The 13,124-nt window shown below is 38.8% G+C and overlaps 1 protein-coding gene and 1 long non-coding RNA gene across 6 annotated transcripts in view; one reads left to right on the top strand and one right to left on the bottom strand.

Moving 5' to 3' along the window:
* LOC307214001 overlaps window positions 1-13,124 on the top strand; it is a 257,787-nt gene that overhangs the window by 16,632 nt on the left and 228,031 nt on the right. The window lies entirely within an intron of this gene.
* Window positions 377-13,124, bottom strand: part of SH3KBP1 (SH3 domain containing kinase binding protein 1) — a 140,373-nt gene continuing 127,625 nt past the window's right edge. For all 5 annotated transcript variants that reach the window (XM_079972251.1, XM_079972254.1, XM_079972250.1 and 2 more), the window contains 5 exons: window positions 10,353-10,462; window positions 8,638-8,763; window positions 6,569-6,834; window positions 5,703-5,766; window positions 377-3,521 (listed from right to left, as the gene is read on the bottom strand). In XM_079972251.1, the coding sequence (XP_079828377.1) occupies window positions 3,480-3,521; window positions 5,703-5,766; window positions 6,569-6,834; window positions 8,638-8,763; window positions 10,353-10,462 (608 nt within the window). In that variant the 3' untranslated portion in view covers window positions 377-3,479. The remainder of the gene's footprint in view (window positions 3,522-5,702; window positions 5,767-6,568; window positions 6,835-8,637; window positions 8,764-10,352; window positions 10,463-13,124) is intronic.

Below are 13,124 nucleotides of genomic sequence, written 5' to 3'. Positions count from 1 at the left end.
AAACAAACTTAGCTATGCATAATGACTAAAGCAACTTGAATGAAATAAAATGCAAGCAAAAGTTGCTTAATAGAACTAGCACAAAATTTGTGCTTCATCTGTGCCCACTGAAGACAATTCATGGCAGTTCCAACAAAAGTAGACATCTTCAGTTCAAGATGAATTTGCAGTGCGTTCCTTTCTATTTGCTTTGATGAGAAAAATAAATATTTCTGGCATAACTACATTATAACAATGGCTGTAAATGAATAATTGGTCATTTCTTTTAAAGCACTGGAAGTGTAATTTCTTTGAAAAATGCTTCCTATTTTGTAACTATAATGCAGAATAAGCGATAATTCATCTTTCCAAGAACAACAAAGCTTTAAACAAGGTATTTCCACAAAATCTCATTTAATCTTATTTTACAAATCACACAATACGTTGGACTCCTCAATACAGTTTTATAAAATGACAATGTACCATTGCAACAGGAAGGGGAGAAAGAAGGGGGGAAATAGAGAACCTGATTTCAGGTCAGACTGCTGAATTAAGATAGGTCCCTCTGTCCCACTCCCCACAAAAAAATAACATTTTAGAACACGGCCCTGTGTTTGAACCCATACTGTAATTATTCAAAGTTAGTTTTCCAGGTGAGTGAAATCAGAAATCCACTATTCTATCCTACAATCTCAAGTTTCAAATATCTGTAAATTTAGAAGCATTACTTGTCTGCCTGTCAAATTCTTAATTTTTAAGTTAGTAGCTATAAATTCTTATTGCTAGAAAACTACAAGAGATCTATAAAGACCTGGTTGGAAACAAGAGCCTATATCATCCATAGGTCTAATTAATATACTACCACTGTTGTGTGGGTGCCACACATTGAGACGATCAGGTCTGGCCTTGCATTGGTAACCTTTGTATATATAGATGTACATCCTCAGCCCCCCCCCCAAAGTGATGGTAGCAGGAAAAAGGAACCAAATGTTTCAGCTGACATAGGGTATCTCTCATCAGTTGTTATCAGAGCAACGTGCAATGCAACCACATGGAAGCGGCTTCTATATGAATCCATTTCCTACAAGTGGCTTTGAGAAGCTCTGTTTCAACCTTGCATATTCATTTACTTGCCCCAATTTGGTACACATGGGGGATCCTCAACATGGACACATGTGCATGTTAAAAGCACCTGTGTCCCGTAAAACATTCAAAATAGCATGCCACTGAAGAGGTGTCGTGACCACATGCTGAAACCCACAGACTTTTGGCATTCTAAGTGCACATCTGACGCTTCTATTTGCCTTCTGTCCACTAAGCACTTTGAGCTGGCTTGTATTTTACTGCAATGCTAAATCACGTAGCATTGCATTGGTGCATTTGTTACAGCACAATATCTCAAGCACTACCTAGTCTTAGGACTGGGCAACAGTTTATTCTGTAAAATAGTAAAGAATACTACCAACCTCTTAGAACACATGGCCGTTGTGACGATCAAGGAGTTGATTTCACAAAATTTCCTCATGCTTGAAGCACGATGGAAATATATTGATCAAAATGGGTTTGGCTTTCTGAATACAGAGATCGTAATGCAGCTTTAAAATCATAGAGGTATCACAGTGAAAAATGTTCAATTAGTGATTGTGTTAAAGCTAAGTAGTAAGTAAGAAATAGACATGATTAAGACAAGGATTCTGATGCATCACTAAATCTAAAACCTGCTGCTCCATCTTCCTGGAACTGAACTATAGAAATCTTTATAGAGATTACCATCATGTTGGAAGCTTTCAAGCCAATTAAAATCAAACTAGAAGTCAAACAAATAACTCTGAATTCCTAAGGTGGGGGAGAGGAGAATGCTAAATGGTCATGTGATATGATAAACAGAGTCACCGTGTGATATTTAATGTAAACTTCATAGCTCTGACCACAGAGCAGAGCCAAAACACCACTGGACAGCAACAAGTGGATGTTTCAGCAGCACAAATACCTTAATTGTACAAGGAAACACACAAACCAATCCTATGTGTGTTTTCTCAAAAGTAGGTCTCACTAAATTCAATGGGGCTTACTCTCTTAGTAAGTGTGAGGCTGCAGTCCTATGCACACTTATCTGGGAATAATTTTCATTGAATTGGATTTACATCTGAAGAGACACACATAGGATTGTATTAATAATGCAATCTATTATTAAAATAGGAAATTACAGTTTTTGTCATGAACTATTTTTAGATTGTGCACATGTGCACATACACTCAATTTACCTTGAAATCTGAGATTCTCACTATCTATAAATAGATGAGTTAAATACTGCTTTTCTGTAACCCTAGGAAAGAAAGCCCAGCTTCTAGGATGCCATTATACAAAAATCACACCATTTCCCCACATTACGAAGTTCACAATAGATGTAGCAATTGATATTAAACACCGGTTTAATATTGCACAATATCTGTGCATGAAATAATACAACTCTCTCTTGTTGTTTTATATTTTATTCATTTTTGCTCTTAGATTATGCATATTCTGTTCACCCAAGATGTGCAAACCTAGAGATGAAAGCAAGTGTTTAAAGTTCGAATGAAATCAAGCAGCAGTGAATTCTCAGTTGAATAAGCCACAGTTGTTGAAAGAAAGCAGCTTCAACATGCTGTGGTCATTATACCACCTTAGCAAAAACAAAAAAAACCCCAAACATGTTCTCTTAGGAGCAAGCAGCTAAAATACTGAAAGAGTGACCTCTAGTGGACTGTCAGGCCTCATTGTGATAGCTACATTTCTAAGACCTGGTCTACAACCAGCTCCAATCAGTGTTTGGCAAAAGAAGGCACAAATCATTGCAAAGACCAATTTATCTTCATTTTTTTCCTTTTAAATACACTATTTGTACACAAACTTAAGATTCATCTTGTAGATAATTTTTGGACAAAAGATTGCATATGTAATCGTATTTAAAACAACACATAAAGCTGTTCTATGTGAAGCAAGAGAGAAAGAGAGAGAGAGAGAGAGAGAGAGAGAGAGAGAGAGCGAGAGAGAGAGAAAGAAACAAATAAAGGACTCCTCACCCAGATATCAACATTCATTTCTGGCTATATGCAATACAAACATTTTAAGAATCTGTGTGACAAAAGACAATTTAAAAAGTGAAAATCATAAAACCTGTAAACTGATAAACCTGAAGTAGATTTTACTTATGGAAAACATCATTAAAATAGTACCACTATGAACTAAACTGCCTGAGTTTTCAATTGCCTGTGAACTTGAAGTAGAGAAGATTTTAGCACAGTAAGAAGAATTTCAGTCACAACAGTGCGATAACCAAGCCACATGGAAATTCCTCCTCTTCGCTGGAATTTGTGTTGTGCTATTAAAACTCTTGTGCTAGTTGTTCAAACAAAGGGGTGTAGGCAGATCTTTAATCATTTGGCACAAAGTTATTTTGTCTGGGGCATAAAAGTCTCTGTCACGATGAATAATACAACATTCCATCTATCCAGAATTCACTTTGATTGAAGAGCTTTCTTTATATCATTAACTTCCATCTATAGAAAGACAAAAAGTTCCAGTTTAAACCATTTCCACACAATTAGCTTTTGAATCAAATGTTAACATTGCCCAATGCCTAATAAATCCTTCTAGCTAGGCAGTGGCAGCATACTGTATCTTCTTTAAGTCAATGTCAGAAATTACTCAGAAAATAACACCGCTAGTACCATACTGTCCTTATATTCATACAAAGCATGTTGCTGTCCCCATTCAGAATACTGTATACAGCTCAGAAAATCCTACGTGGAAAGGATGGAACCAATAAGGGAAAGCATAATGTGATGGAGAATTCTGTAAAAAGCCCAAGATGACTAAGTCTTGAAATCCAACCCCCTGATTGGCAGAAGAACAGCCACTGCTGCACTTGTGAGCAACACCTCTCATGATGGCCAGGTGGAAGGTGGCGGTGGGGGGCGGGCAGAAAAATGGTCCTTCACTGAGCCGTCAGTAGAGTCTGGCCGGGTTAGTGGAGGCACAACTCTCCCACTTCCAAACCATGTCAATAGGGAGTTTGGATTGCTCTTTGAGTATAAGTTAGAGAGGTTCTTAAAATAATGACTGGTACAGAAGGAACAGAGGAAGAGAAAGTTTATTATTAGAACTCTGGATTCTGCAATGAATTTGATGGGTGGGAGGTTCACAGCAAATTAAAGTAAGTAGGTAAATGAGTAAATTATGCATTTATATTAATTAATTAACAGAAGGGTGTCATAATGGCTATCCCTCCCCCTTTTTCTTCTTCTAATTAAAGTTAGATTAGCCTTCAGCAACTCGGTGCCCTTCAAATGTTTTGGACTACAGATCCCAACTGCAGCCTAGGGCTGATGGGAGTTGTAGACAAAAGCATCTGGATAGTAGCAGGTTGCCAAAAGCTGAGTTAGACAGATCCATGGAAGATGGACCTTTAGGTTTCAGTCATGATATCTAAATGAGACCTCTGTGTTCAGAGGCTTCCACTTTGATACCCTGCTTACGAGCTTCTACAAGCATCAGCTATTCAACAGAGCACAATATGCACTTTACAGGCAGCTGCAGAACATCAATATTATTAACAGTTTGATTTGAAAACCTTTGTGTTTGGCCAATCCTTGGATTTCCTCCATAGCATCTAACTATATTGGTCACATGTCTCTCTGCCAAGAAGGCAGCTCTAAATGTTATAGTCTAGAGCAGGGATGAGGAACCTGTGGCTTTCCATATGCTATTGAACTCACATCTGTAACTTGCTCATGCTGGCTGGGCTGAATCCAACAGCTTCTGTAGGGTCAGAACTTCCCCACTGCTTCTCAAAGAAGGCCTTAGAAATTATTTCTGTATGAAGTTTTTGTTACAATGTGGAACTTCCCTTCACTAAAAAGGTCAAACCACGATCCATCAAACTTGTGGAGGACTATAAAAGGGATGATGATGATATAGTGGAGGAGAGCAGGGCTTAGCAGCTCTCCTCTTCATACAGCTGTTTACACACAAGTAATCTGAATGCCCAAACAGGGCTTACCAGTTTCCTGCTTTAATATTAGCACAGCAACATAGCTCAACTTTTCACAATGATTGTGCACTTTTCAGAAAAGCACTAAATGTTTAGCATACGTAGACTAATATGCAGTATTTCATTTTGAGATATGGAGGCATGTGATACTGCACATGCATGCACTTACACAACTGATCAAATCTTTGAACAAACAGCAACTTGTGGGGAAGAAGACAAGTGTGAGCAGAAAGGATTAATACACATTTCCCAGCATTATGGTCACTTATTCACCCCATTTATAATAAACCATAGTTACTATATTGATTTTTTTACTGTTTCTGGAAATCAAAATGCTTTGTGGATAGTATTATTTCAGGTCTTGGATGCTGCAAAACATCTTAATATTGAGCAGGGGGCGGGCAGGTAGGAAATATCATGTTTTGTTTATTATTTAAAAGATTTATAGCCTGCCCATCCTTCCAGGATAAGTTGCAACACAAAATAAATGCTAAACTACCATCAGTAAAACAAACAAAATTCTTACAGTTTCACATGTTTTTGTATTTGTTTCATCTCAACCAACTTAAACAGATTAAATATTAGCAGGATTATATTTGCATTAGGAGTTTTTATCTTCTATTTTTATTTTCCATGAAAATTGTTCTCTTTCTATAAAGTTGTCTAAGGCCACATATGATACAAGTACCTGTAATCGTAGCCGGATCTTCTTTTCTTCATCTAATTCAGACAGCAATTGTTTAATCTCTTTTCTAGAAAAAGCAAAATAGGAAGTGAATAGGAACAGCAGGCAGCTGCTTAGGAAGGTAGGTGTGAAGAAAGTCCCACTCCTTTTCCTATAATATATGGTACCTAACTCAGCTCAGCAGAATTGCTGTTCCTGGAAAAACTGAAAAGTATCTCCTGTTTTCAGGCATGGCAAAAGAAGAATAAGAATAAACCCTATTGAAAACAGAGATTACCAGGCAGCATAAAATCCTCTAAAATGACTAAATACCAGCAGAATTCATCGTGGTATGAATTAGTGTCCTCAAAGTAGCAGCATCTTGAGGAAAATATAGCATGATGTAAGATAGGTAAGTATAATAGGGATGTTACCCATCTTTAAAAATAATTTGGGGAAGATTAGTCAGCAGCCTCTCTAGGTAAACGAAAACATGGCATTTTTAAAAATAAGTCACGCTAAAAGAACTGAAAAATGCAATAAAGTTCTCCACCATAACTAATCAGTTGGCTCTGAATACAGAAGCTCTAAAACAATCGTTCATACATTTTCATCTATCTGTAAACCAGCTTTCTTCAACCTAGTGCCCTCCAGATGTTCTGGTCTACAACTCCCACCAGCCATTGCTGGCATGGTTATGTTGGCTGGTTATGATGGGTGTAGTCCAAAGCACGGGGAAGGCGTCAAGTTGAGGAAGGATATTCCAAAGAAAAAGACAAATCATGCAAACACATAAAAAGTTATTAATGGACACCAAGGGATCTGGCTCACTTGGGGTAATGTATGGAAAGGGGATAGTCTACACCCTCCAGCGATACAGTAACACTCACTTCTGCTGGTCTTTCATTGTTTCAATGATAGTTCGCAGCTCCTTCACTTGTGTTCTTAACTCATCCAAAGCTGCTTCACCTTGGCTGGATTGGTCAGTCTTTGGCTTTCCTTCACTGCTGAACAAAGATGGGGAATTTGACCTATGACCTGTTGTTCCTGCTGAAACTGGATGAAGTGCAGATGAGGATGATAACGAAGATGGAAGAGTACTTCCACTTGTTAAGCCTCCTGGCTTGGCAGGCAGTGAAGCTTTGTTATCAGATACCTATAAAAAAACGACAATACCACACCCAAACATTAGAATGCTAACAAGAAAAGGAGCTCCAGTATCCTATGTTTTCCCCCTCCTCTTCTGCCCAGCTATGCTGAAGAAATCCTGTCCAGATGTTCCATAAGAATTGGCCACAATGTAAATAGCATAGCTTCTCAAACACATCTTTCCAAATTGATCTTAACATCATGCTGACGGGAGCCTGCCAGGAGCTGTCACCCATGGGAATGCTGCTGGGCAAATTTCATTCTGAATTGCTATTACTGACCAATGAAAAATGTCACCAGAAACTGGGTCAGGATGTGTGTGGGGAAAATATGCAAAAGACAACAGGGCCCACTCACACAAACAAGAATTTCTCCTGTGACATGAAATAATTCAAAATTATGTAATAGCACTTGGCTGTTTTGTTTCTTGTTTTTAAATATAAAATGTAACTAATCAATTTGGCTCTGAATGCATAAGTGCTAAAACCACCATTATACGGTTATATAATAACCATACAGAGAGAGATCACAACTGAGTGGCAGAGAACATGTTTTGCAAGCAGAAGGACTTGGATTCAATCATTAGAATGTTTAGTTAAAATAATTTCAGGTAGTAGGTGGGATCAGGGAAAGTGGGGACAAATAGTCTAACCAGTATAGGGCAGGGATGGGTAGATAGGGCTCTATTGGTAGATCTCTAGTGAATTCAAAACAGTTCATCAAGGATTTTTGACTCCAACTGTTAGTATAACAGCAACAACAAAATGATACAAACCCTGCCACAAAAAGGATAGAGATGAAATTAAGACCACTGTAGGTGGTGACCGTGGGGGTAATCAGGAGCAGATTTCTGTGTGAAAGGGTTATGTTCTGGTACTCAAAAACAAATCCTTGGGAACAGAATTCTTGATTTCTAAGTGTGTATCTTTTGAGCCTGGCTCTGACTGTTTTTACTAGAAGCCTGAGATCCATCAAAGTAGATCCCACAAGACTCATGTCTGCCCTTGCTTTGGAATGACAGCTTCCTCTGTTCCTATTACTTAAGCCTTTAGGTTCTTTAGAACCTAAAGAGTTTAAGGTTATGGAAGGAAATGGAATTTCTACAACAAAAGTAGTCTAGCTGCTAAATGTGTCTTATAATACCTCCTATAATGTAGCATGTGTATGACTGCAATCCTATAACAACTTTTCTGGGAATAAGCCCAACTGAACTCAGTGGGACTTAGTTCTGAATAGGCAGGTATAGGATTGCATTCTAAAAGTCTGAAATGAGAATGAATAAATGTCTGCACAAGTGAAAGAACTCTGTCCTCAAACATTTTAGAAGACATAATTTGGTTTGCTATATGGGGCTATATGGGCCCATTGGAAAGGCACTGGAGGCAGAAAACTAAGTTTGAAAAATGAGAGACGTTGCTCAAATCATTGCCTAGACATTAAATTCTCTGGACAAGTCACCATGGAATTGCTCAGATGTCTGACTTCCTAGCAATAGCTTGTATGTGGTGGAACATGGAATTGTACTTATGATCATATGGATTTATCACCAAACACATCAAACTGTGTGTGATCTGTGTGTACATGTCATGTTGATTTTCCTTTCATACTTTTAGGAAGGGGGAATAACTGTGGAAATCAGGAGATCATGCACCCCAACTTTGAAGTGGAAAGACCATACAAATCAGATTGTGCATATTAATGGACATATTACACTGTACTTACCTGTGCCCCAAAACAGCGACACCATAATTACATTAGCAACCACAAACAGCAGCCCTTACTATTGATACAAACAACCTAAATCACTTACTAGCGATATTGTAACAGTCTTTGCTTTCTTTAATGGTTCAGCTACTTTGTGCGGAAGAGAAACATGTTCCTCCTTTTCATCTTCAGGACTTGGAGAATCAAAGAAGTCAGGACTTGAAAGTGAAGACTGTGGAAACACAGAAGTATTTTCTTTCCACACATACTTAAATGTAACAGACTAACTTTCAACGAGACAGAAGCATTGGTAGACCTAATCCCTGATACAAAATGTGTGTACTACTAATCTACTGTGGACCACAGTTTACAGAAGCATTTGAAAAGTATGGAGTAAGAACTAAGCAGGGTTCCCTTGCCTTGATTCTGGTCACACTCCACTCCTGTTATCCCCTTCCTCTGTGCCCAAGGGGTGGTAGCAGTGGCAGCAAGCTTCACAATGGGGAAAGGGGATGGGATAGCAGGTGGCAGAATATTCCAATAGAGGCCTCGTCTGCACTCTACATTTAAAGCAGTATCATACCGCTTTCAAGAGTCCGGGCTTCCCACAAAGAATCCTGGATATTGTAGTTTGTTAAGGGTGCCGAGAATTGTTAAGAAACCCCATTCCCATCACATAGCTACAATTCCCAGAGTGGTTTAACAACCAACCCCTCTTCCCAAGCAACATTGGTGCAAATGGGGCCAAAGATGAGAGGGCCTCTCCTTATTCAGGGAAATGAGGTTTACAGAGTCTCTTAATACCTTTCCTATTAATTTAGTAATCCAAGTTAGTATGTTGGAAATTTCTCCATATGCATCGCACCTGCATGCAGAGAACTCCCATGGGCTCAGCGGGTTTACTGTAACAATTTCATCCCATGACTCATGTGAGAATTCTCATTATTCTTAATAATAAACACTAATAAAATACAAAGCCCTATTAAAAGAAATGGCTAGAACTTATTTCTGCTAACATTTTAAGCTTCTGCTACTGGAATAGGTGTCATGAGGTAGAAAAAAATATATTAATGAGATGCAAAGCTGGATCCAAAAGGGCTACTCCGTGATGGAAGGCATCTTCCTGAGAAGGAAGGCCTGTTTTTACACCTCATGATAAGAGCATTGCACAAAATATATTTTACTGTTTTTGTGAAACCTCCTGCACAAACAGAGGCATGAGAACTGCTGATGAAATGGGCATTGGACTGTGTGAATCCTTGTCTAGGCGCAAATGGATTTAGCAAATATTTTCTTTCCACTCTTTTTGTGTGTGGCTCCAGTCCAAAGAACATTTGCAAACAAGCATCAAAGCATGATTGCGTGTTTGCAATTAAGCTAAAGAAGAGACAAAAAAAAAGGGGGGGGGAATTATAGGTATGCTGCAAGAAATCTAACAGGGACACTGACAAAGCAAGAAACCTTATTGTAAGTAGACATGAGTCAAGCAAATACTGAGTACTTCCCTCCTGCCTCCCAGGGTTAAACTACTTAGGGAACTGGATAATCTTAAAAACATGAAAATATATATCTATATACCACACACTGTCAAAATTACCAAGTCACTCAAGAAGGAAACAAATGAGATTTTAAAACTACAATTGGTGTGATAAAGAAGGGCCATAGGCTCAATCCCTGGCACCTCCAAGGTAGTGCAGCAAATATCCCTATCTGAAAGCCTGCAGAGCCACTGCCTGCCATTATAGACAATACAGGAAATAGACCAATTGTCTGACTCAGTGTCCTATGTTCTTAAATATCCAGTTCATAGAGGATACTTACAGATGTGAATGATTGTGAAGGAGGTCTTCTGCCAGTAGCTTTTGGTCTAGTAGTTGTTGGGTGACTGAGCTTCTCAGCAACTGGTATTACGGAATCAAAACCTTCCAGATCTTAAAAACATGAATATATATATATATGCGTACACATTAGACGCTGGCAAATCACGGAGTCACTCAAGAAGGTGACAAATGAGATATTTAAACTACATTCACATATTACATTGTATTTCTGTATTTCCATTCTGTCAAATCCAGGTTTCCTAGCAGAACCCCTTTGTAAAAAGATTCTTGATCCAGGATTGTTTTATGCACATTTATATGCATTTTTATTTAAAACCTACTCAGGCTAGCTAGCTCACAATATGCATTTAAAACAACAATACTCTAGCTGAAAATAACTGAAAACTAATTAGTTAAAATGTGTTTAGATATTTTAAAAGGTGCATAGGTTTTGCTGCCAGGTATCATGGGGTTAATGCAGAAGCTCCATAATCCCCAGCAAGAAAGAAAGAAACATTGAACGCATCATGTACGGTCAGTGAGAAGCCCAATCTTTCTTAGGAAAGGGTAACATATGGGGCGGGCTAGCTGGCTGGCATCAATTGGACTCTGAATTTTCCTATAGAGCACAAATGGGGGACCTGTGGCCATTGGACTTGAATTCCCATCAGTCTCAGCCAGCATAGCCCATACTTGGAGTTGACTGAAGTTATAGTTCATCCTCATTTGATTTCATCCCATTAAGATTGAAGTAACCTAAGCACCTTTGCTTTATATCCAACTATACTTTCAAAAGCAATCATAGGATTGTAGAGCTGGAAGGGACCCTGATGGTCATCTAGTCCAACCCCTGCAGGAATCTCTACTGAAGCACCTATGACAGATGGGCCATCCAACTTCTGCTTAAAAACCTCCAAAAAAAGGAGAGTCCACCACCTCCCAAGCAGGAGTGTCAACTTGAATAAAATATTGGGGGGAGGCAGGTAAGTCTTGTCCCGCATAATTGATCACAAGACGCGGCCACACACCCCATTTGAATGGCAATGCCCATCAAGGGGGGGGGGACCAGCCCCATCAAATATTTTATTGGTTGGGCAAAGGGACCTTGGCGCCTGGCAGGTGGTTCCTATGTTTCCAAGGGAGTCCATTCCCCTGTCGAAAAGCTCCGACAGTCAAAAAGTTTTTCCTAATGTTTAGTCGGAATCTCCTTTCTTGTAACCTGAAGCCATTGCTTTGGGTCCTACCCTCCAGAGCAAAGGAAAACAAGCTTGTTCCCTCTTCCATGTGACAGCCATTTAGATATTTGCATCTCCTCTCAATCTCCTCTTTCCCATGCTAAACATAACCAGCTCCTTCAACTCTTCCTCATAAGGCTTGGGTTCCTTTGGAGGATGGCTATTTCTTTGTTTGTTTTCTTATTTCATAAAATTTATATACTGCTTGATTATAAAAAAGAAAACCACCCCTCAATGCATTTATCAAAAGCTAAAACAGTAAAATCAAGAAAAAACAACCCTACTTTAAAACATTTTAAAGAGCATGATATTCAGTAAACAAACAAACAAACAAACAAAGACAGTTTAATATCCAATACTGTACTTAGAGTCAATGAATAATTTAATAGCATTATCACAAGTAATAATAATGACAATAATAATCTTAGTTGGCAATAATTTAATAAACCAAATTAATCAGAACGCATACTTAAATTTTAAAATTGCTTTATTTTCTTTATTTTGTATTTTTTAAAAGAGTCTACAAGAGTTGATAGCATCACTTTGCAAAGGCCCTGGCTCAAGAGTGAAGTATCCAGGCAATTTGCTTCCCTCAGCCTGCAAGCAACTGCTCCCTTTGGCTCCTAAAAGGTCTGCTTCTAATCGTTCCTTTAGCTCCTGAAGGATGCAGGCTGTCCTTACCAAAGTGAAATGTTACACATGCTGTCAGTCAGTATTTGACAGAGTATGAAGTTGCAAGTTGATCCTTACAGAGATAAGATGATACAATAATGTACCGAGAGCTTCCTATTAGGTTCGTGATACCCAAGAGTGTAGTTTAAATTTATGATCCAAAGCTCAATTTATTTCCGTAAAAAAATACACAAATAAAGTATTTCGTGTTGTCAAACTTGATCAATATGGCAGCCGAGTAAAACAAGTGACAGCAAGCTTGATTCTGAGCTCTTGTGTTTCTTTTCAGTCTCTATAGAATGCTCAAATACAGAAATGGGACAGCAAAGATTAGCTCATAACGGGCTGGATCCAGAATTGCATGAGTGGAAGGCTATTCGTGCTATGGGGCTTCCGCCCTGCAGCTCTGAGTCCCCAGACAACCTTTCCTAATGGAGCTTCAGAAGAAACTAGGGGGAGGGGCACAGAAGGACACCAGGGGGGGGGGAGTCCTTCTGCATGACTTCCACTCACAGTCTATGGGTCGAACCCACATATGTTACTTTCATTTGTTATGCCAAGCAGCTTTTCTCAAATAGTTAACTGCTGATAGTAAGTTGGAAAGAACTCAATGACACGAGTACTGAACACTAGCTTATCCACATACTAGTATGTCTTTCTTCATCACTCCTATTAATACTTTTTTTTGAGCAGTACATAATCTGCTTTGGAGGTGTGCAATCAAGTTACATCAGCAGGGACACAGTCAAGGTCATGCAAGTCACACGTAGGAAAGGGTTACAGGTTCATGTCTTGCTGTCAGTAAATGCTAAAAGCAAATGAAAGTTTAACTTTGATGGCACATTTCCTCCGCTGTAGTTTGATAA

This window comes from Podarcis cretensis, assembly GCF_951804945.1.
Source record: "Podarcis cretensis genome assembly, chromosome: 4".
NCBI lineage: Eukaryota > Metazoa > Chordata > Lepidosauria > Squamata > Lacertidae > Podarcis > Podarcis cretensis.
This window is presented reverse-complemented; position numbering and strand designations above follow the sequence as displayed.